This window comes from Tachyglossus aculeatus, chromosome 7 (genome assembly GCF_015852505.1).
Source record: "Tachyglossus aculeatus isolate mTacAcu1 chromosome 7, mTacAcu1.pri, whole genome shotgun sequence".
NCBI classification, from domain to species: domain Eukaryota; kingdom Metazoa; phylum Chordata; class Mammalia; order Monotremata; family Tachyglossidae; genus Tachyglossus; species Tachyglossus aculeatus.
Window position 1 is genome coordinate 5482089 of NC_052072.1, and position 25556 is coordinate 5507644.

Consider the following 25556-nt stretch of genomic DNA (forward strand, 5'->3'; position numbering starts at 1 on the left):
TACTTTCCCAAGCGCTTAGTACAGTGTTCTGCACCCAGTAAGCGCTCAATAAATGCGATTGAATGACTGAATGAATAAAGTGAGCTCGTTTTGGGTGGGGAATGTCGCTGTTAATTATTGTAATGTACCTTCCCAAGCGCTTAGTACAATGCTCTGCATTCAGTAAGCTCTCAATAAATACGATTGAATGACTGAATGAATGAAGTGAGCTCGTCTTGGGCGGGAAATGCCACTGTTTATTGTTGTTTCATACCTTCCCAAGCGCTTAGTACAGTGCTCTGCACCCAGTAAGCGCTCAATAAATACGATTGAATGACCGAATGAATGAAGTGAGCTCATCTTGGGTGGGGAATGTCCCGTTAATTCTTGTATTGTACTTTCCCAAGCGCTTAGTACAATGCGCCGCACTCAGTAAGCTCTCAATAAATACCACTGAATGACTGAATTAATGAAGTGATCTTGTCTTGGACGGGGAATGTCACTGTTTATTGTTGTTTCATACCTTCCCAAGTGCTTAGTACAGTGCGCTGCACTCAGTAAGCGCTCAATAAATGCGATTGAATGACTGAATGAATAAAGTGAGCTCGTCTTGGGCGGGGAATGTCACTGTTAATCATTGTCATGTACTTTCCCAAGCGCTTAGTACAATGCTCCGCACTCAGTAAGCGCTCAATAAATATGATTGAATGACCAAATGAATGAAGTGAGCTCATCTTGGGTGGGGAATGTCCCTCTAATTCTTGTATTGTACTTTCCCAAGCGCTTAGTACAATGCTCCGCACTCAGTAAGCTCTCAATAAATACCACTGAATGACTGAATTAATGAAGTGAGCTTGTCTTGGGCAGGGAATGTCACTGTTTATTGTTGTTTTGTACCTTCCCAAGCGCTTAGCACAGTGCTCTGCACTCAGCGTTCAATAAATGCGATTGAATGACTGAATGAATAAAGTGAGCTTGTCTTGGGTGGGGAATGTCACTGTTAATTATTGTAATGTACTTTCCCAAGCGCTTAGTACATTGCTCCGCACTCGGTAAGCTCTCAATAAATACGACTGAATGACTGAATGAATGAAGTGAGCTCGTCTTGGGTGGGGAATGTCACTGTTCGTTGTTGTTTTGTACCTTCCCAAGAGCTTAGTACAGTGCTCTGCACCCAGTAAGCGCTCAATAAATACGATTGAATGACCGAATGAATGAAGTGAGCTCATCTTGGGTGGGGAATGTCCCGTTAATTCTTGTATTGTACTTTCCCAAGCGCTTAGTACAATGCTCCACACTCAGTAAGCTCTCAAAAAATACCACTGAATGACTGAATCAATCAATCAATCAATCAATCAATCGTGTTTATTGAGCGCTTACTGTGTGCAGAGCACTGTACTAAGCGCTTGGGAAGTACAATGAAGTGAGCTCGTCTTGGGCGGGGAATGTCACTGTTTATTGTTGTTTCATACCTTCCCAAGTGCTTAGTCCAGTGCTCTGCACACAGTAAGCGCTCAATAAATGCGATTGAATGACCGAATGAATAAAGTGAGCTCGTCTTGGGTGGGGAATATCACTGTTATTTATTGTAATGTACTTTCCCAAGCGCTTAGTACAATGCTCCGCACTCAGTAAGCTCTCAATAAATATGACTGAATGACTGAATTAATCAATCGTATTTATTGAGCGCTTACTGTGTGCAGAGTACTGTACTAAGCGCTTGGGAAGTACAATGAAGTGTGCTCCTCTTGGGCGGGGAATTTCACTGTTTATTGTTGTTTCATACCTTCCCAAGCGCTTAGTACAGTGCTCTGCACTCAGTAAGTGCTCAATAAATACGATTGAATGACTGAATGAATGAAGTGAGCTCAGCTTGGGTGGGGAATGTCCCCTTAATTCTTGTATTGTACTTTCCCAAGCGCTTAGTACAATGCTCTGCACTCAGTAAACTCCCAATAAATACCATTGAATGACTGAATTAATGAAGTGCGCTTGTCTTGGGCGGGGAATGTCACTGTTTATTGTTGTTTCGTACCTTCCCAAGCGCTTAGTACAGTGCTCTGCACACAGTAAGTGCTCAATAAATGCTATTGAATGACTGAATAAAGTGAGCTCATCTTGGGCGGGGAATGTCACTGTTAATTATTGTCATGTACTTTCCCAAGCGCTTAGTACAATGCTCCGCACTCAGTAAGCGCTCAGTAAATGTGACTGAATGAACGAACAGTGCTGCCCAAAAGAGCAACCTGGAATTCCCAATCTCCCTTCCATTTTTTCTCTCTGTCTCCATCCCGCACAGGTCCGGTTTTTCCCACCCCTGGGAGAGAAATGGCAGAAATCCCGACTCAAGTGAACATCAAGGAAAAGGTAGGGGTGAGTGGGAGAGTTCAGTCATTCATTCATTCATTCAATCGTCTTTATGGAGCGCTTACTGTGTGCAGAGCACTGGACTAAGCGCTTGGGAAGTACAAGTTCATTCATTCATTCAATTGTATTTATCGAACGCTTACTGTGTGCAGAGCACTGTACTAAGCGCTTGAGTTGTACACTGGGGGTCTGCAGAGCCCCTCTCCCTCATCTGCCAAACTAGCTCTCTTCCTCCCTTCCAAGCCCTACTGAGAGCTCACCTCCTCCAGGAGGCCTTCCCACACCGAGCCCCCTTTTTCCTCCCCTCCTCCCATGTAGGGACTGTCTCTATATGTTGCCAACTTGTACTTCCCAAGCGCTTAGTACAGTGCTCTGCACACAGTAAGCGCTCAATAAATACGATTGATGATGATCCCCCCCCGCCCTACCTCCTTCCCCTCCCCACAGCCCCTGTATATATGTTTGTACAGATTTATCACTCTATTTATTTTAATTAATGATGTGTCTATAGCTATAATTCTATTTATCCATTTTGATGGTATTGACACCTGTCTGCTTGTTTGGTTTTAATAATAATGGTGGCATTTGTTAAGCGCGTACTATGTGCCAAGCACCGTTCTAAGCGCTGGGGGGATACGAGGTGATCAGGTTGTCCCACTTGGGGCTCCCAGTCTTCATCCCCATTTCCAGATGAGGTAACTGAGGCCCAGAGGAGTTAAGTGGCTTCCCCAAGGTCACACAGCTGACAAGTGGCGGAGCTGGGATTCGAACCCACGACCTCTGACTCCCAAGCCCGGGCTCTTCCCACTGAGCCACGCTGCTTCATTTTGTTGTCTGCCTCCCGCTTCTAGACTGTGAGCCCGTTGTTGGGTAGGGACCGCCTCTATCTTTGGCCGAATTGTCTTTTCAATCAATCGTATTTATTGAGCGCTTACTGTGTGCAGAGCACTGTACTAAGCGCTTGGGAAGTACAAGTTGGCAACATATAGAGACAGTCCCTACCCAACAGTGGGCTCACAGTCTAAAAGAGTGAGCTCGTCTAAAAGACTAACAGGCTAAAAGACTAAAAGATTCCTCGTTCCCCTCTCCATCCCCCCATCTTACCTCCTTCCCTTCCCCACAGCACCTGTATATATGTATATATGGTTGTACATATTTATTACTCTCTATTTATTTATTTATTCATTTATTTCACTTGTACATTTCTATCCTATTTATTTTATTTTGTTGGTATGTTTGGTTCTGTTCTCTGTCTCCCCCTTTTAGACTGTGAGCCCACTGTTGGGTAGGGACTGTCTCTATGTGTTGCCAATTTGTACTTCCCAAGCGCTTAGTACAGTGCTCTGCACATAGTAAGCACTCAATAAATACGATTGATTGATTGATTGATTGATCTAAAAGACTGTAAGCCCACAGTCTTTCCATGCGCTTAGTCCAGTGCTTTGCACACAGTAAGCGCTCAATAAATACGATGGAGTGAATGAATGACACATCCAGGAGAGAGGCCTCAGTCGCTCCAAACACCGATGATGCTTTGGTTCCTCAGAGCCACTGGCCTCTTTAGCTCGCTCTCTTCCTCCCTTCAAAGCCCTACTGAGAGCTCACCTCCTCCAGGAGGCCTTCCCACACTGAACCCCCTTTTCCCCTCCCCCTCCCCATCCCCCCACCCTACCTCCTTCCCCTCCCCACAGCACCTATATATAGATTTGTACAGATTTATTACTCTATTTATTTTACTTGTACATAGTTACTATTCTATTTATTTTGTTAATGATGTGCATCTAGCTTTAATTCCATTTGTTCTGACGACTGAGCCCACTGTTGGGAAGGGACTGTCGCTATATGTTGCCAACTTGTGCTTCCCAAGCGCTTAGTACAGTGCTCTGCACACAGTAAGCGCTCAATAAATACAATTGATGATGATGATGATGACTGTCTCTATATGTTGCCAACTTGTACTTCCTAAGCGCTTAGTTCAGTGCTCAGCACACAGTAAGCGCTCAATAAATACGATTGATTGATTGATTGGCTTGACGCCTGTCTTCATGTTTTGTTTTGTTGTCTGTCTCCCCCTTCTAGACTGGGAGCCCGTCGTTGGGTAGGGACCGTCTCTCTATGTTGCCAACTTGTGCTTCCCAAACGCTTAGTCCAGTGCTCTGCACACAGTAAGCGCTCAATAAGTACAATTCAATGGATGAATGAATGAATAAAGACGATTGAATGAATGACTGGATTGTTCCACTCAGAGCCCACACTGAGCCCCCTTTTCCCTCTCCCCCTCCCCATCCCCGCCGCCCTACCTCCTTCCCCTCCCCACAGCACCTATATATAGATTTGTATAGATTTATTACTCTATTTATGTTACTTGTACATAGTTACTATTCTATTTATTTTGTTAACGATGTGCATCTAGCTTTAATTCTATTTGTTCTGACGACTTGACACCTGTCTCCATGTTTTGTTTTGTTGTCTGTCTCCCCCTTCTAGACTGTGAGCCTGTTATTGGGTAGGGACCATCTCTAGATGTTGCCAACTTGGACTTCCCAAGCGCTTAGTCCAGTGCTCTGCACACAGTATGCACTCAATAAATACGATTGATTGATTGATTGATTGTGAGCCCGTTGTTGGGTAGGGACCATCTCTGTTGCCGACTTGTGCTTCCCAAGCGCTTAGTCCAGTGCTCTGCACACAATAAGCGCTCAATAAATACGATTGAATGAATGAATGAATGAATATATCTGTAATCCTATTTATTTACACCGATCCCTGTTTACGTGTTTAGATGTATATATATCACATCAATTGTGATATATTGTCCTCCAACTGTCAGCAGTGTGACTTTGGGCAAGTCACTTCACTTCTCTGTGCCTCAGTTCCCTCATCTGGAAAATGGGGATGAAGACTGTGAGCCCCATGTGGGACAACCTGATTATCTTGTAACCTCCCCAGTGCTTAGAACAGTGCTTTGCACATAGTAAGCGCTTAATAAATGTCATTATTATTATTATTATTACCGAGGGCTCACCTCCTCCAAGAGGCCTTCCCAGATTAAGCCCCCCTTTTTCTCAGCTCCTCCTCCCCTCCCTGTCACCCCCAAATGCCCTCCCCCCACCCCACAGCCCTCATGTATATATGTATATATCTATAATTCTATTTATTTATATTGATCCCTGTTTACTTGTTTTGATGTGTATATATCTATAATTCTATTTATTTACACCGATCCCTGTTTACTTGTTTTGATGTACATATATCACATCAATTGTGATATATTGTCCGCCAATTGTCAACAGTGTGACTTTGGGCAAGTCACTTAACTTCTCTGGGCCTCAGTGACCTCAACTATAAAATGGGGATGAAGACTGTGATTATTATATCTATAATTCTATTTGTTCATACTGATCCCTGTTTACCCGTTTTGATGTGTAAATACCTATAATTCTATTTATTTATACTGATACCTGTTTAGTTGTTTTGATGTCTAAGTCTGTGAGCCCGTTGTTGGGTAGGGACCATCTCTATCTGTTGTGGAACTGTACTTTCCAAGCACTTAGTACAGTGCTCTGCACACAGTAAGTGCTCAATAAATACGATTGAATGAATGAATGTCTGTCTCCCCCCCTTCTAGACTGTGAGTCCTCTGTGGGCAGGGATTGTCTCTCTGTTGTTGAATTGTACTTTCCATTGTTTATTTATTTATCTATCTATTCATTTATATTAATGTCTGTCTCCCCCTCTAGACTGTGAGCTCACTGTGGGGAGGAATGTGTCTGTTGTTAGAGTGTAATAATAATAATAATAATAATAATAATGGCATTTATTAAGCACTTACTATGTGCAAAGCACTGTTCTAAGCGCTGGGGAGGTTACAAGGTGATCAGTTTGTCCCACAGGGGGGCTCACAGTCTTCATCCCCATTTTCCAGATGAGGTCACTGAGGCCCAGAGAAGTGAAATGACTTGCCCAAAGTCACACAGCTGACAAGTGGCGGAGCCGGGATTTGAACCCATGGCCTCTGACTCCAAAGCCCATGCTCTTTCCACTGAGCCACTGTCCCAAGCGCTTAGTACAGTGTTTTGCACACAGTAAGCGCTCAATAAATACGATTGCATGAATGAATGAATGAAGTGATCTTGATGTGGGCAGGGAATGGCGCTGTCTGTTGTTGTATGGTACTTTTCCAGACGCTTAGTCCAGTGCTCTGCACATAGTAAGCGCTCAATAAATACGACTAAAAGAATGAATGAACCAGGAGCCCAGGACCGGAAAGAGGTTGTTGGAAAGAGCCGTTCTGGTTTCACGATGGCCATTTTTCTCCTTTTAAAGATGCTCATAAACACCCGCCTGGAAAGGGAAAACATTCCCATACATTCCCATTCCCAAACATAAGCGCTTAGTACAGTGCTCTGCACACAGTAAGTGCTCAATAAATACGATTGATTGATTGATTGACTCCCATGGGCCGTACTCGTTCGGTGATGCCCTTTTGTCTACTTCTAAAGATGCTCAAATCCCCCTTCCAGGAGTGGGAAAATATTTGAATGGGCCGTCGTGGTTCCGTGCCAAATTTTTTTCTCCTGTTTAAGATAGACAGACGCACCAGCGGGGAATGGGCCAATATTTGAATGGACCGTGACGGTTCTTTGCCGGCCTTTTTTCTTCCTTTGAAGATACTCGGGTACACCAGCCGGGAATGGGAAAATATTTCATTCATTCATTCATTCAATCGTATTTATTGAGCGCTTACTGTGTGCAGAGCACTGGACTGAGCGCTTGGGAAGTCCAAGTCGGCAACATCTAGAGACGGTCCCTACCCGACAACGGGCTCACAGTCTAGAAGGGGCAGACGGACGACAGAAGGAAACATGTGGACGGGTGTCAAGTTGTCAGACCAAAGAGAATTAAAGCTAGATGCACCTCATTAACAAAATAAATAGAGTAGTAAATATGTACAAGAAAAATAAATAGAGTCATAAATCTGTACAAACATCTATACAGGTGCTGTGGGGAGGGGAGGGAGGTAGGGTGGGGGAGATGGGGAGGAGGAGAGGAAAAAGGGGGCTCAGTGTGGGAAGGCCTCCTGGAGGAGGTGAGCTCTCAGTAGGGCTTTGAAGGGAGGAAGAGACCCATATTTGAATGGGCCGACATGGTTCTGTGCCAATTTTTTTCTCCTTTCATTAATTCATTCACTCAATTGTATTTTCTGAGTGCTTACTATGTGCCGAGCCCTGTACTAAGAGCTCGGAAAGTACAATTTGGTAACAGCGACAATCCCTACCCAACGATGGCTTCGCAGTCTAGAAGGAGGAGACAGACAATGAAACGAAACAAAACAAGTTGACATGCTTCAATAGCATCAATATAAGTAGAATTATAGATATATTCACATCATTAATAAAATAAATAGAATAATAAATATGTACATATATCCACAAGTGCTGTGGGGCAGTGTTAAAGATAGACTCCCCCCCGGGGAATGGGACAATATTTTAGTAATAATAATAATAATAATAATGGCATTTATTAAGCACTTACTATGTGCAAAGCACTGTTATAAGCACTGGGGAGGTTACAAGGTGATCACGTTGTCCCACTTGGGCTCACAGTTTTAATCCCCATTTTCCAGATGAGGGAACTGAGTTCCAGAGAAGTTAAGTGACTCGCCCAAAGTCACACAGCTGACAGTTGGCGGAGTTGGGATTTGAACCCATGACCTCTGACTCCAAAGCCCTGGATCGTTACCGTTCTGTGCTGGCCTTTTTTCTTTTTTTAAAGATATTCAGCTCCACCAGCCAGGAATAGGAAAATATTTGAATGGACCATTATGGTTCTGTGATGGCCTTTTTTTCTCCTTATAAAGATAGACACACCTTCCGGGAATAGGCTGGTATTTAATAATGATGGTATTTGTTAAGTGCTTACTATGTGCCAGGCACTGTTCTAAGCACTGGGGTGGATACAGGGTAATCAGGCGGTCCCACGTGGGGCTCACAGTCTTCATCCCCATTTTACAGATGAGGGAACTGGGGCCCAGAGAAGTGAAGTGACTTGCCCAAAATCACCCAGCTGACAAGTGGCGGAGCCGGGATTAGAACCCACGACCTCTGACTCCCAACCCCGGGCTCTTTCCACTGAGCCATGAAGATAGTAATAATAATAATAATCATGGCATTTATTAATCAATCAATCAATCAATCGTATTTATTGAGCGCTTACTGTGTGCAGAGCACTGTACTAAGCGCTTGGGAAGTACAAGTTGGCAACACATAGAGACAGTCCCTACCCAACAGTGGGCTTACAGTCTAAAAGGGGGAGACAGAGAACAAAACCAAACATACTAACACAATAAAATAGAATAGATATGTACAAGTAAAATAAATAAATAAATAGATAGAGTAATAAATATGTGCAAACATATATACATACATATATTAAGCGCTTACTATGTGCATTCTAAGCACTGGGGAGGTTACAAGGTGATCAGGTTGTCCCACAGGGGGCTCCCAGTCTTCATCCCCATTTTCCAGATGAGGGAACTGAGGCCCAGAGAAGCGAAGCGACTTGCCCAAAGTCACCCAGCTGACAAGTGGCGCAGTCGGGATTTGAACCCCTGACCTCTGACTCCAAAGCCCGGGCTCTTTCCACTGAGCCAGGCGACCCATCTGTCGGGAACGGGGAAATGATCTGAACGGACCGTCCTGGTTCCGTGCCCGCCTTCTTTCTCCTTGGAAAAGCTAGTGAGACCCACCGGACGGGAAGGCAGGATTTAAGCGGGCCCTTTCCAAATCTGGTTTTCCAGATCTTCGCCGTCCGATCGGCCGTTCCCAACAGGAGGAAAAGTGAGATCGTGGTGGTACTGCAGCAGTTCGACAATAACGTGGATAAAGCGGTCCAGGCTTTCGTGGACGGTAAGAAGTGGGGAGAGTCTCACCTCCCTACTGAGAGCTCACCTCCTCCAGGAGGCCTTCCCACACTGAGCCCTCTCCTTCCTCTCCCTCTCGTCCCCCTCTCCATCCCGCCCGTCTTACCTCCTTCCCTTCCCCACAGCACCTGGATATATGGATATATGTTTGCACAGATTTATTACTCTATTTATTGATTTATTTTACTTGTCCATATCTATTCTATTTATTTTATTTTGTGAATATGTTTTGTTTTGTTGTCTGTCTCCCCCTTCTATACTGGGAGCCCGCTGTTGGGTAGGGACCATCTCTCGATGTTGCCCACTTGTACTTCCCAAGCGCTTAGTCCAGTGCTCTGCACACAGTAAGCGCTCAATAAATACGATTGAATGAATGAATGAATGAATGGTTATGTTTGTACGTATTTTTTACTCTATTTATTTATTTTATTTGTACATATCTATTCTATTTATTTTGTTAGTACGTTTGGTTTTTTTCTCTGTGTCCCCCTTTTAGACTGTGAGCCCACTGTTGGGTAGGGACTGTCTCTAGATGTTGCCAATTTGTACTTCCCAAGCGCTTAGTCCAGTGCTCTGCACATAGTAAGCGCTCAATAAATACGATTGACGATGATGATGATGATGGTTAGCGCATAACAGAGCTCACTGCTTTTCACTGCAGGCAAGACTAGCTAAAATCTTTCTGACCAGACTGGTTCATTAGTTTATTCAGTTGTAGTTACTGAAGCGCTAAGCGCTTGGGAAGCACAAGTTGGCCACATAGAGAGAAATCCTTCCCAAATCCCAAATCCTTCTGGGAGGTTGGAGTTGGAAGGAAGAGTTTTCCCCCCAAGGAAGGGGAGGGATGAGGTCCAGGACACTTCCCAGGATTTCTTCCGGGCCAGTCTCACTTAGCCCTCATTTAAACCTGGAAGAAGAAATGAGGCACATATTTGGGGCTGTACTTCCCAAGCGCTTAGTCCAGTGCTCTGCACACAGTAAGCGCTCAATAAATACGATTGATTGATTGATTGATTGATTGATTGGGACTGCTTCCCGGGCTTCCAAGTGGACACCTTTTTTCCCCCCTTTTTATGGTATTTTTTGGAGCGCTCACTATGTGCCAGGCACTTTATTAAGCACTGGGGTAGATACCCGGCTCCGCCAATTGTCAGCTGTGTGACTTTGGGCAAGTCACTTAACGTCAGTTCCCTCAGAGCAGTGCTTGGCACATAGTAAGCGCTTAACAAATACCAAAATTATTATTATTATTCCCACATCTGTACAATGGGGATGAAGATGGTGAGCCCCCCGTGGGACAATCTGATCCCCTTGTATCCTCCCCACCGCTTAGAACAGTGCTTGGCACATAGTGAGCGCTTAAAAAGCGCCATCATTATTATACAAGATAATCAGGTTGGATGCAGTCCAGGTCCCTTGTGGGCCTCCCAGTCTTCATGCCCATTTTACAGATGAGGTAACGGAGGCCCAGAGAAGTGAAGTGACTTATTACAATAATAATGATGATGGCATTTGTTAAGCACTTATGATGTGCCAAGCACTGTTCTAAGCACTGGGGTTGATACAGGGTAATCAGGTTGTCCCATGTGGGGCTCACAGTCCTAATCCCCATGTTACAGATGAGGTAACTGAGGCACAGAGAAGTGAAGTGACTTATAATAATAATAATAATAATAATGGCATTTGTTAAGCACTTACTATGTGCCAAGCACTGTTCTAAGCACTGGGGTTGATACAGGGTAATCAGGTTGTCCCATATGGGGCTCACAGTCTTAATCCCCATTTTACAGATGAGGTCACTGAGGCCCAGAGAAGTGAAGTGACTCATAATAATAATAATAATACTAACGGCATTTTTTAAGCACTTACTATGTGTCAAGCACTGTTCTAAGCACTGGGGTTGATGCAGGGTAATCAGGTTGTCCCATATGGGGCTCACAGTCTTAATCCCCGTTTTACAGATGAGGGAACTGAGGCGCAGAGAAGTAAAGTGACTTATAATAATAATAATAATAATAATAATAATGGCATTTGTTAAGCACTTACTATGTGCCAAGCACTGTTCTAAGCACTGGGGTGGATACGGGGTAATCAGGTTGTCCCATGTGGGGCTCACAGTCTTAATCCCCATTTAACAGATAAGGTAACTGAGGCCGAGATAAGTGAAGTGACATAATAATAATAAGAATAATAATAATAGTAATAATAATAATAATGGCAAGCACTGTTCTAAGCACTGGGGGGGGGATACAGGGTAATCAGGTTGTCCCATGTGGTGCTCACAGTCTTCATCCCCATTTTACAGATGAGGGAACTGAGGCACAGAGAAGTTAAGTGGCATAATAATAATAATAATAATAATAATGTCATTTGTTAAGCACTTACTATGTGCCAAGCACTGTTCTAAGCACTGGGGGGATACAGGGTAATCAGGTTGTCCCATGTGGAGCTCACAGTCTTAATCTCCATTTTTCAGATGAGGGAACTGGGGCCCAAAGAAGTGAAGTGACTTGCCTAAGATCACACAGCAGACAAGTGGCAGAGCCAGAATTAGAACCCACATCCTCTGACTCCCAAGCCCGGGCTCTTTCCACTAAGCCACGCTGCTTCCATACAGCAGGTGGTTGGCAGAGCCGGGATTAGAACCCAGGTCCTTCTGATTCCCCGGCCTTGGCTTTCCTTGGTGCTTTCCTCAAAATCAATCAATCAATCAATCATATTTATTGAGCGCTTACTATGTGCAGAGCACTGTACTAAGCGCTTGGGAAGTACAAATTGGCAACACATAGAGACAGTCCCTACCCAACAGTGGGCTCACAGTCTAAAAGGGGGAGACAGAGAACAGAACCAAACATACCAACAAAATAAAATAAATAGGATAGAAATGTACAAGTAAAATAAATAAATAAATAGAGTAATAAATATGTACAACCATATATACATATATACAGGTGCTGTGGGGAAGGGAAGGAGGTAAGATGGGGGGGTGGAGAAGGGGACGAGGGGGAGAGGAAGGAAGGGGCTCAGTCTGGGAAGGCCTCCTGGAGGAGGTGAGCTCTCAGCAGGGCCTTGAAGGGAGGAAGAGAGCGAGCTTGGCGGGTGGGCAGAGGGATTGGGGGCACTCCAGACCCGGGGGAGGACGTGGGCCGGGGGTCGACGGCGGGACAGGCGAGAACGAGGTACAGGGAGGAGATTAGAGGTAGAGGAGCGGAGGGTGCGGGCTGGGCAGTAGAAGGAGAGAAGGGAGGTGAGGTAGGAGGGGGCGAGGTGATGGACAGCCTTGAAGCCCAGGGTGAGGAGTTTCTGCCTGATGCGCAGATTGATCGGTAGCCATTGGAGGTTTTTGAGGAGGGGAGTGATATGTCCAGAGCGTTTCTGGACAAAGATAATCCGGGCAGCAGCATGAAGTATGGATTGAAGTGGAGAGAGACACGAGGATGGGAGATCAGAGAGAAGGCCGGTGCAGTAGTCCAGACGGGATAGGATGAGAGCTTGAATGAGCAGGGTAGCGGTTTGGATGGAGAGGAAAGGGCGGGTCTTGGCAATGTCGCGGAGCTGAGACCGGCAGGTTTTGGTGACGGCTTGGATGTGAGGGGTGAATGAGAGAGCGGAGTCGAGGATGACACCAAGGTTGCGGGCTTGTGAGACGGGAAGGATGGTAGTGCCGTCAACAGAGATGGGAAAGTCAGGGAGAGGACAGGGTTTGGGAGGGAAGACAAGGAGCTCAGTCTTTGACATGTTGAGCTTTAGGTGGCGGGCGGACATCCAGATGGAGATGTCCTGAAGGCAGGAGGAGATGCGAGCCTGGAGGGAGGGGGAGAGAGCAGGGGCAGAGATGGAGATCTGGGTGTCATCAGCGGAGAGATGATAGTTGAAGCCGTGGGAGCGAATGAGGTCACCAAGGGAGTGAGTGTAGATTGAGAACAGAAGGGGACCAAGCACTGAACCTTGGGGAACCCCCACCGTAAGAGGATGGGAGGGGGAGGAGGAGCCTGCAAAAGAGACTGAGAAAGAACGACCGGAGAGATAAGAGGAGAACCGGGAGAGGACGGAGTCTGTGAAGCCAAGGTCAGATAACGTGTTGAGGAGAAGGGGGTGGTCCACAGTGTCAAAGGCAGCTGAGAGGTCGAGGAGGATTAGGACAGAGTAGGAGCCGTTGGATTTGGCAAGCAGGAGGTCATTGGTGACCTTTGAGAGCGCAGTTTCCGTGGAATGAAGGGGACGGAAGCCAGACTGGAGGGGGTCGAGGAGAGAGTTGTTGTTGAGGAATTCTAGGCAGCGCGTGTAGACAACTCGCTCAAGGAGTTTGGAAAGGAATGGTAGGAGGGATATGGGACGATAACTAGAAGGTGAGGTGGGGTCAAGAGAGGGTTTTTTTAGGATGGGAGAGACATGGGCATGTTTGAAGGCAGAGGGGAAGGAACCAGTGGAGAGTGAGCAGTTGAAGATGGAAGTTAAGGAGGGGAGAAGGGATGGAGCGAGAGATTTCATAAGATGAGAGGGAATGGGGTCAGAAGCACAGGTGGCCGGAGTAGCACTTGAGAGGAGGGAGGAGAGTTCCTCTGAGGATACCGCTGGGAAGGATGGGAGAGTAGCAGAGAGTGTTGAGAGCCGGGGGGATGGAGAAAGGGGGGAAGAGACTTTGGGGAGGTCGGACCTGATGGATTTAATTTTGTTAATGAAGTAGGAGGCCAGATCGTTGGGGGTGAGGGAAGGAGGAGGGGGAGGAACCGGGGACCCGAGAAGGGAGTTGAATGTACGGAAGAGCTGGCGGGGGTGATGGGCATGGGTGTCAATAAGGGAGGAGAAATAGTTTTGTCTGGCAGAAGAGAGGGCTGAGTTAAGGCAGGAAAGGATAAACTTGAAGTGAACGAGGTTGGCATGGGGTTTAGGCTTTCGCCAGCAGCGTTCGGCAGCTCGAGCATAAGAGCGAAGGAGGCGCACGGTGGCAGTGATCCAGGGCTGTGGGTTAGTGGTGCGAGAGCGGCGAAGGGAGAGGGGAGCGAGCGAGTCTAGCTGAGTAGAAAGGGTAGAGTTGAGAGCAACCTCAAAAGAGTTGAGAGCAACCTCAAAAGGTTGCCCTCCTCGGAGTCAAGTGTTGGTTTTTATTGAGCACTTTTCATGTGCAGAGCACTGTACTGAGCACTTGGGAGAGTTCCAGGAGAGACACCTCCCCTGCCTATAAGGAGCTTACTAAGTCTAGAGGGGAAGACAGACATTAATATAAAGAAATAATGCCTTTAAAATTGATCATTTCTTTGTGCGTAAAAATAAATGATTATTTATTGAGAAACAGCATGGCCTAATGGATAGCGCCCAAACCTGGGAGCCAGAAGGACCTGGGTTCTAATCCTGGCCCTGCCACTTGTCAGCTGTGTGACTGGGGAAGCCACTTCACTTCTCTTTGCCTCAGTTCCCTCATCTGGAAAATGGGGATTAAGACTGGGAGCCCCACGTGGGACAACCTGATGACCTTGTATCCTCCCCAGTGCTTAGAACAGTGCTTGGCACATAGTAAGCACTTAACAAAAGCCATCATCATTATTATTATTACTGGGAGACCATGGGCGTGTCATTTCACTTCTCTGTGCCTCAGTTACCTCATCCGAAAAAGGGGGATGAAGACTGTGAGCCCCACGTGGGACATGGTCTGTGTCCAGTCTGATTACTTTGTATCAACCCCAGGGCTTAATACAATGCCTGGCATATAGTAAGCGCTTAACTGCTACCATTCAAAAAAAAAAAGATGCGGTTTCCGATCTGAGCAACGTCCAGCCCATTGAAGAGATGCGGGAGCCCCACATGGGACAACCTGATGACCTTTGTATCTAACCCAGCGCTTAGAACAGTGCTTGGCACATAGTAAGCGCTTAACAAATACCAGAATTATTATGATGCTACTTAGAAGAGCAGCGTGGCTCAGTGGAAAGAGCCCGGTCTTGGGGGTCAGAGGTCAATCAATCAATCAATCAATCGTATTTATTGAGCACTTACTGTGTGTAGAGCACTGTACTGAGCGCTTGGGAAGTGCAAGTTGGCAACATATAGAGACGGTCCCTACCCAACAGTGGGCTCACAGTCTAAAAGGGTCATGGGTTCTAATGGCGGCTCCGCCACTAGTCAGCTGTGGGGCTTTGGGCAAGTCACTTCACTTCTCTGTGCCCTCTGTTATCTCATCTGGAAAATGGGGATGAAGACTGGGAGCCCCCCGTGGGACAACCTGATCACCTTCTATATGTTGCCAACTTGTACTTCCCAAGCACTTAGTACAGTGCTCTGCACACAGTAAGCGCTCAATAAATACAATTGAAAGAATGAATAAATCTGTAAAATGGGGATTAAGACTGTGAGCCCCTGTGGGACAACCTGATCACCTTGTATCCCCCCCGCCCCTGAGCGCTTAGAACAGTGCTTCGCATATAGTAAGCGCTTAACAAATGCCATTATTATTATTTGGGTGGTCTGCGTCTCTATATGTTGCCAACTTGTACTTCCTAAGCGCTTAGTACAGTGCTCTGCACACAGTAAGCGCTCAATAAATACCATTGAAAGAATAAATAAATCTGTAAAATGGGGATTAAGACTGTGAGCCCCTGTGGGACAACCTGATCACCTTGTATCCCCCCCGAGCGCTTAGAACAGTGCTTCGCACATAGTAAGCACTTAACAAATGCCATTATTATTATTTGGGTGGTCTGCATCTCTATATGTTGGCAACTTGTACTTCCCAAGCGCTTAGTACAGTGCTCTGCACACAGTAAGCGCTCAATAAATTCAGTTGAATGAATGAATGAATGCCTAGCCGAGAATTCGCAAAAAAATTGTTCATCTCCTCTAGACTGTAAGCTCACTGTGAGTAATCTGTTCAGTGGGACTCTCCCAAGTGCTTACTACAGTGCCCTGCACATAGGAAGCGCTCAGTAAATACTGTTGATCGATGGGTTGATTCTCGAGGTTAGCACAACGGTGAAAGGCCCAGCGCTTAGAACAGTGCTCTGCACATAGTAAGCACTTAACAAATGCCATCATTATTATTATTATTATTATTAAAGGGTAGTCGGGATCAGTATTGGAGGCACTGTACTGTACTTTCCAAGCGCTTAGTACAGTGCTTTGCACACAGTAAGCGCTCAATAAATATGATTGAATGAAAGGAGAGCCCTGATGCCCAGGTAAATTAAATCCGGACAGTGAGAGAAAGGGAAACGAGAGAGGCAGATGGTGGTGGATTCACGCGTAGTATTTTCCCAACTCAAGCGACAGGATAAAGGTTAGGACGGCTGAAATTATTCAATCAATCGATCAATCATATTTATTGAGCGCTTATTGTGTGCAGAGCACTGTACTAAGCGCTTGGGAAGTACAAGTTGGCAACATATAGAGACAGTCCCTACCCAACAGTGGGCTCACAGTCTAGAAACATTCCTGAATGTTGGTATGATAATAATTAATGATGATGGTATTTGTTAAGCGCTTACTAGGTGCCAAGCACTGATGGCAGTGTATGATGTGGAATGAATCATTTCTGTCTTTCTCTAGGAAGTGCTGTCCAGGTTCTAAAGGAATGGAATATGACAGGGAAAAAGAAGGTAAGAAAGAAATATTAAAAGGTAACCGAATCTGCAGCATCATTTTTTAAAATTTGATCATTTCCAGCCACAATGTGAGGAGGCGTTTCTCCTTCCGGGCGGTCCCTCCACTCACGAAGTTGGGAAATAAATAAATTAGCGGTTTCTGTTTCCCTCCAAATCTCCTGTTTTTCACCCCCGGTAGAGCCCCGGTTCCACTTAATCGATGCGGTTTTGGCGTTTCAACGAGTAAGGATGGGGAGCCTCACCCTGGAATTTGGAAATCCGGGCCACAAAGTCACCTGAATCTGGCCCAAACTCTGAAAAACTAAATAAGCGGCCGCGTGGCTCAGCGGAAAGAGCCCGGCCTTGGGAGTCAGAGGTCGTGGGTTCTAATCCCGGATCCGCCGCTTGTCAGCTGTGTGACTCTGGGCAAGTCGCTTCACTTCTCTGGGCCTCAGTTACCTATCAATCAATCAATCAATCGTATTTATTGAGTGCTTACTGTGTGCAGAGCACTGTACTGAGCGCTTGGGAAGTCCAACTTGGCAACACATAGAGACAGTCCCTACCCAACAGTGGGCTCACAGTCTAGAAGGGGGAGACAGACAACAAAACAAAACATATTAACAAAATAAAATAAATAGAATAGATATGGACAAGTAAAATAAATAAATAATAGTGTAATAAATATGTACAAACATATATACATATATACAGGTGCTGTATATATATGTATAGGCCATGTATAGGCCATGCTGTTTCTCAATAAATAATCATATATTTTTATGCATGGAGAAATGATCAATTGTAAAGGCATTATTTATTTATATTAATGTATATTAATACCTCATCTGTAAAACGGGGATTAAGATTGTGAGCCCCACATGGGACAACCTGATCACCTTGTATCCTCCCCAGCGCTTAGAACAGTGCTTTGCATATAGTAAGCGCTTAACAAATACCAAAATGATTATTATTATTATTATTATTAATCCCGGCTCCTCCGCTTGTCAGCTGTGTGACTCTGGGCAAGTCGCTTCACTTCTCTGGGCCTCAGTTACCTATCAATCAATCAATCGGATTTATTGAGCGCTTACTGTGTGCAGAGCACTGGACTGAGCGCTTGGGAAGTACAAGTTGGCAACATCGAGAGACGGTCCCTACCCAACAGTGGGCTCACAGTCTAGAAGGGGGAGACAGACAACAAAACAAAACATATTAACAAAATAAAATAAATAGAATAGATATGTACAAGTAAAATAAATAAATAATAATAGAGTAATAAATATGTACAAACATATGTACATATATACAGGTGCTGTATATACATGTATAGGCCATGTATAGGCCATGCCGTTTCTCAATAAATAATCATTTATTTTTATGCATGGAGAAATGATCAATTTTAAAGGCATTATTTATTTATATTAATGTATATTAATACCTCATCTGTAAAACGGGGATTAAGATTGTGAGCCCCACATGGGACAACCTGATCACCTTGTATCCTCCCCAGCGCTTAGAACAGTGCTTTGCATATAGTAAGCGCTTAACAAATACCAAAATTATTATTATTATTATTATTATTATTATTATTATTATTATTATTATTATTATTAATCCCGGCTCCTCCGCTTGTCAGCTGTGCGACTTTGGGCAAGTCGCTTCACTAGGCCTCAGTTCCCTCATCTGTTGAATGGGGATTGAGACTGTGATCCCCACTTGGGACAACCTGGTCACCTTGTATCCCCTCCAGCGCTTAGAACAGTGCTTGGCACATAGTAAGTGCTTAACAAAATGCCATCATTATTATTATTATCATACCAACGTACAGGAATAATTTCAGCCGTCCTAACCTTTATCCTGTCGCTTGAGTTGAGAAAATACTATGTCTGAATCCACATTCTTATTATCAGCATTATTAGTATCAAGCGCTTAGTACAGTGCTCTGCATACAGTAAGCTCTCAATAAATAATAATAATAATAATAATGGCATTTATTAAGTGCTTACTATGTGCAAAGCACTGTTCTAAGCGCTGGAGGGATACAAGGTGATCAGGTTGCCCCACGGGGGGCTCACAGTCAATCCCCATTTTACAGATGAGGGAACCAAGGCCCAGAGAAGTTAAGTGACTTGCCCAAGGTCACACAGCTGGCAATAGTGCCCAGCGCTTAGAACAGTGCTTTGCACATAGTAAGCGCTTAACAAATGCCATCATTATTATTATTATTATTAATTGGCAGAGCAGGATTTGAACCCATGACCACTGACTCCAAAGCCCAGGCTCTTTCCATTGAGCCACGCTGCTTCTCTGAATGAATGAATGATTACCCAAGTAGACCTTGAATAGTCCCAGAGTTCATTCATTCGGTCGTTTTTGTTGCGCGCTTACTATTCATTCAATCGATCGTATTTATTGAGCACTTACTGTGTGCAGAGCACTGTACTAAGTGCTTACTATGTGTGGAACACCGTAATAATAACGATGGTATTTGTTAAGCGCTTTCTATGTGCCACACTCTGATCTAAGCTCTAGGATAATAATGATGGCATTTGTAAAGCGCTTACTATGTGCCATGCTCCGTTCTCAATGCTGGATAATAATGAAGGCATTTGTTAAGCGCTTACTATGTGCCAAGCACTGTTCTAAGTGCTGGGATAGCTACGGGATTATCAGGATGTCCCACGCAGGGCTCACATAATCCCCATTTTCCAGATGAGGGAACTGAGGCCCAGAGAAGTGAAGCGACTTGCCCAAAGTCACCCAGCTGACAAGCGGCGGAGGTGGGATTAGAACCCAGGACCTCTGACTCCCAAGCCCGGGCTCTTCCCACTGAGCCACACTGCTTCTCTGAGCAGTGTACTAAGCGCTTGGGAGAGTCCAGGGCAAAAATAAAAAGATGCATTCCCTGCCCAAGACAAGCTTACGGTCTTGGGTTCCAGGGTTAATTTCACATCCCGTCCCCTCCAGACTGTAAGCTCGTTGTGGGCATCATCAATCATATTTATTGAGCGCTTACTGTGTGCAGAGCACTGTACTAAGCGCTTGGGAAGTACAAGTTGGCAACATATAGAGACAGTCCCTACCCAATAGTGGGCTCACAGTCTAAAAGTGGGGGGGGGGACATGGACTGTCTGGACTAATTCTCTCCTATTGGACTCTCCCAAGCACTTAGCACAGCACTGTTTATATAGTAAACGCTCAGTAAATATGATCGATTGATTAATCGAGAGCCAAGCCAGCTCTCTTCCTCCCTTCCAAGCCCTCCTGAGAGCTCACCTCCTCCAGGAAGCCTTCCCACACTCAGCCCCCGTTTTCCTCTCCTCCTCCCCATCCCCTCCCGCCCTTCTTCCCCTCCCCACAGCACCTGTATATATAATAATAATAATAATAATAATAATGACATTTATTAAGCGCTTACTACGTGCAAAGCACTGTTCTAAGTGCTGGGGAGGTTACAAGGTGATCAGGTTGTCCCACGGGGGGATCCCCATTTTACAGATGAGGTAACTGAGGCACTGAGAAGTGAAGTGACTTGCCCAAAGTCGCACAGCTGACAATTGGCAGAGCCGGGATTTGAACCCATGACCTCTGACTCCAAAACCCATGCTCTTTCCACCGAGCCACGCTGCTTCTCCTATATATGTTTGTACAGATTTATTACTCTATTAATTTTACTTGTACATATCTACTATTCTATTTATTTTGTTAATGAGGGGCATTTAGATTTAATTCCATTTGTTCTGACGACTTGCCAACTTGTCCTTCCCAAGCGCTTTGTCCAGTGCTCTGCACACAGTAAGCGCTCAATAAATACGATTGAATGAATGAAAGTAGACAGGCGTCAATACCACCAGAAAAGGAGTCAATACCATCAGAACACCATTCATTCATTCAATCGTATTTATTGAGCGCTTACTGTGTGCAGAGCACTGGACTAAGCGCCTGGGAAATACAAGTCGGCAACAGAGAGAGACGGTCCCTACCCAACATTCATTCATTCATTCAATCATATTTATTGAGCACTTACTGTGTGCAGAGCACTGGACTAAGCGCTTGGGAAGTCCAAGTTGGCAACATGTACAGACGGTCCCTACCCAACATTCATTCATTCAGTGTCAGTAGTATTTATTGAGCGCTCACTGTGTGCAGAGCACTGTACTAAGCGTTTGGGAAGTACATGTTGGGAACATCTAGAGACGGTCCCTACCCAACAGTGGGCTCACAGTCTAGAAGGGGGAGACAGACGACAAAACATATTAACAAAATAAAATAAATAGAATAAATATGTACAAATAAAATAGAGTAATAAATAGGTACTAACAGATATACATATATACAGGTGCTGTGGGGAGGGGAAGGAGGTAAGGTGAGGAGAATGGGCTCGCTGTCTAGAAGGGGGAGACAGACGACAAAACATATTAACAAAATAAAGTAAATAATAATAATAATAATAATAATGATGCCATTTGTTAAGCGCTTACTATGTGCCAAGCACTGTTCTAAGCTCTGGGGAGGTTACAAGGTGATCAGGTTGTCCCATGGGGGGCTCCCAGTCTTCATCCGCATTTTCCAGATGAGGTCACTGAGGCCCAGAGAATAATAATAATAATAATAATAATAATAATAATAATAATGTCATTTGTTAAGCGCTTACTACATGCAAAGCACTATTCTAAGCGCTGGGGAGGTCACAAAGTGATCAGGTTGTCCCACGGGGGGCTCCCAGTCTTCATCCCCATTTCCCATATGAGGTCATGGAATAAATATGTACAAATAAAGTCGAGTAATAAATAGGTACTAACATATATACATATGTACAGCATGGCTCAGTGGAAAAAGCCGGGGCTTTGGAGTCAGATGTCATGGGTTCAAATCCCGGCTCTGCCACATGTCTGCTGTGTGACCTTGGGCAAGTCACTTCACTTCTCTGGGCCTCAGTTACCTCATCTGTAAAATGGGGATTAAGACTGTGAGCCCTACGTGGGACAACTTGATCATCTTGTATCCCCCCAGCGCTTAGAACAGTGCTTGGCACATAGTAAGCGCTTAACAAATGCCATTATTATTATTATTGTTATTATATATACAGATGCTGTGGGGAGGGGAAGGAAGTAAGGCGGGGGGGGTGGGCTCACTGTCTAGAAGGGGGAGACAGATGACAAAACATATTAACAAAATAAAATAAATAGAATAAATATGTACAAATAAAGTCGAATAATAAATAGGTACTAACATTTATACAGGTGCTGTGGGGAGGGGAAGGAGGTAAGGCGGGGGACTGGGCTCACAGTCTAAAAGAGGGAGATAGATGACAAAACATATTAGCAAAATAAAATAAATAGAATAAATATGTACAAATAAAGTCGAGTAATAAATAGGTACTAACATATATACAGGTGGGGAGGGGAAGGAGGTAAGGTGGAGGGGATGGGCTCACTGTCTAGAAGGGGGAGATAGACAACAAAACCAAAAAGTAATAATAATAATAATAATGGCATCTATTAAGCCCTTACTATGTGCAAAGCACTGTTCTAAGTGCTGGGGAGGATACAAGGTGATCATGTTGTCCCACGGGGGGCTCACAGTCTTCATCCCCATTTTCCAGATGAGGGAACTGAGGCCCAGAGAAGTGAAGTGACTTGCCCAAAGTCACCCAGCTGACAGTTGGCGGAGCTGGGATTTGAACCCATGACCTCTGACTCCAAAGCCCGGGCTCTTTCCACTGAGCCAAGCTGCTTCTCCATCAGTTCATCAGAATATCATCAATGCCATCAGTTCCTACCATCAATACCATCAGTTCCTGCCATCGATACCATCAATAGAAGCAGCAGAGAAGCAGCGTGGCTCAGTGGGAAGAGCCTGGGATTTGGAGTCAGAAGTCATGGGTTCAAATCCCGGCTCCGCCACTTGTCAGCTGTGTGACTTTGGGCAAGTCACTTCACTTCTCTGGGCCTCAGTTCCCTCATCTGGGAAATGAGGATTAAGACTGTGAGCCCCCTGTGGGACAACCTGATCACCTTGTAACCTCCTCCGTGCTTAGAACAGTGCTTTGCACATAATAAGCACTTAATAAATGCCATTATTATTATTATTATTATTGTCAATACCATCAGTTCAACCCCCCAACTGGTTTCTGAGCCCACTTCTAGGTTGTGAGCTCAGTGTTGGGTAGGGACTGTCTCTATATGTTGCCAACTTGTACTTTCCAAGTGCTTAGTCCAGTGCTCTGCACACAGTAAGTGCTCAATAAATATGATTGATTGATTGATTGATTGATTCATTGATTGATTCTGAGATCCCCACCACTGTTGGGTAGGGACTGTCTCTATACGTTGCCAACTTGTACTTCCCAAGCGCTTAGTCCAGTGCTCTGCACACAGTAAGCGCTCAATAAATATGATTGATTGATTGATTGACTGTGAGCCCCCCGTGGGTCAACCTGATCACCTTGTAACCTCCCCAGCGCTTAGAACAGTGCTTTGCACATAGTATGCATTTAAAAAATGCCATTATTATTATTATTATCAATACCATCAGTTCATCCTCCCAACTGGTTTCTGAGCCCACTTCTAGACTGTGAGCCCACTGTTGGGTAGGGACCATCTCTATATGTTGCCAACTTGTACTTCCCAAGTGCTTAGTACAGTGCTCTGCACACAGTAAGCGCTCAATAAATGCGATTGATTGACTGTGAGCCCCCTGTGGGACAACCTGATCACCTTGTAACCTCCCTAGCGCTTAGAACAGTGCTTAGCACATAGTAAGCGCTTAATAAATACCATTATTATTATTATTATTATTATTATTATTATCAATACCATCAGTTCGTCCTCCCAACTGGTGTCTGAGCCCACTTCTAGACTGTGAGCCCAGTGTTGGGTAGGGACCGTCTCTATATGTTCCCCACTTGTACTTCCCAAGCGCTTAGTCCAGTGCTCTGCACACAGTAGGTGCTCAATAAATACGATTGATTGATTGATTGATTGATCCTGAGATCCCCACCACTGTTGGGTAGGGACTGTCTCTCTATGTTGCCAACTTGGACTTCCCAAGCACTTAGTCCAGTGCTCTGCACACAGTAAGCGCTCAATAAATACGATTGATTGATTCTGAGATCCCCACCACTGTTGGGTAGGGACTGTCTCTCTATGTTGCCAACTTGGACTTCCCAAGCGCTTAGTCCAGTGCTCTGCACACAGTAAGCGCTCAATAAATATGATTGATTGATTGATTGATCCCCAGCGAATAACCTGTCTTGTTTTGACGCCCCTCCTAGATCAACAAGAGAAAAAAAAGCAAATGGAAACAGCACCCAGGAGGCCCAGTGGTGAAGGAGAGAGTGGATGGAAAGGATCCCAATCCCCCGGGATCGGCAGGATTCCTGATTCTCCCTCTCAGTGGATGCTGCGGGAAGGGCCACTTTCCCACCGGTCCTGTCCAGGAGAAAACCGAGGCAGAGCAACAGGGAAAAAATCCCTCCTTGCCTCCCGACTCCCTCCGGGAGCATCCCAAGGCCACAGGCCAGTACACGCGACCGAAGAAATACTCGGACAATAAATAATAATATAACAGTGCTCTGCACACAGTAGGTGCTCAATAAATACTATTGAATGATGGTGTTTGCTAAGCGCTTACTGTGTGCCAAGCCCTGTTCTAAGCGCTGGGGAAGATGATAATTTTTTGTAGCTATTATAAAATAAATATAAATATTTATTTATTTTACTTGTACATATCTATTCTATTTATTTTATTTTGTTAATATGTTTGGTTTTGTTCTCTGTCTCCCCCTTCTAGACTGTGAGCCCACTGTTGCGTAGGGACCGTCTCTAGATGTTGCCAACTTGGACTTCCCAAGCGCTTAGTACAGTGCTCTGCACACCGTAGGCGCTCAATAAATACGATTGAATGATGGTGTTTGCTAAGCGCTTACTGTGTGCCAAGCCCTGTTCTAAGCGTTGGGGGAGATGATAATTCTTTATAGTTATTATAAAATAAGTATAAATATAAATATTTATTTATTCTGCTTGTACATATCTATTCTATTTATTTTATTTTGTTGCTATGCTTGGTTTTGTTCTCTATCTCCCCCTTCTAGACTGTGAGCCCACTGCTGGGTAGGGACCGCCTCTATATGTTGCCAACTTGGACTTCCCAAGCGCTTAGTACAGTGCTCTGCACACAGTAAGCACTCAATAAATACGATCGATTGATTGATTGATTAATAGTAATAATAATGATGGTATTTGTTAAGCGCTTACCATGTGCAAAGCACTACAAGGTCATGGAGTGAAATTCAGTGGGAGAAAGCTTTTCAGGACAATTTCAAGTATTAGACTAATAATAATAATAATAATGGTATTTGTTAAGCGCTTACTATGTGCAAAGCACTACAAGATCATGACGTGAAATTCTGTGGGAGAAAGCTTTTCAGGACAATTTCAAGTATTAGACTAATAATAATAATAATTATTATTATAATGGCATTTATTAAGTATTTACTATGTGCAAAGCACTGTTCTAAGCACTGGGGGAAATAATAATAATAATAATAATAATAATGATAATGATGGTATTTGTTAAGCACTTACTATGTGCAAAGCACAGGTCATGGCATGAAATTCTGTGGGAGAAAGCTTTTCAGGACAATTTCAAGTATTAGACTAATAATAATAATAATGACATTTATTAAGCACTTACTATTTGCAAAGCAC

General features: G+C 44.6%; 1 protein-coding gene across 1 annotated transcript in view; it reads left to right on the forward strand.

The window, feature by feature from the left end:
* Positions 1-25556, forward strand: part of SPATS2L (spermatogenesis associated serine rich 2 like) — an 83281-nt gene that overhangs the window by 32833 nt on the left and 24892 nt on the right. The window contains exons 3-6 of the mRNA XM_038749472.1: positions 2279-2346; positions 9146-9254; positions 16808-16857; positions 24122-24365. Coding sequence (XP_038605400.1) covers positions 2308-2346; positions 9146-9254; positions 16808-16857; positions 24122-24365 — 442 coding nt within the window. The 5' untranslated portion in view covers positions 2279-2307. The remainder of the gene's footprint in view (positions 1-2278; positions 2347-9145; positions 9255-16807; positions 16858-24121; positions 24366-25556) is intronic.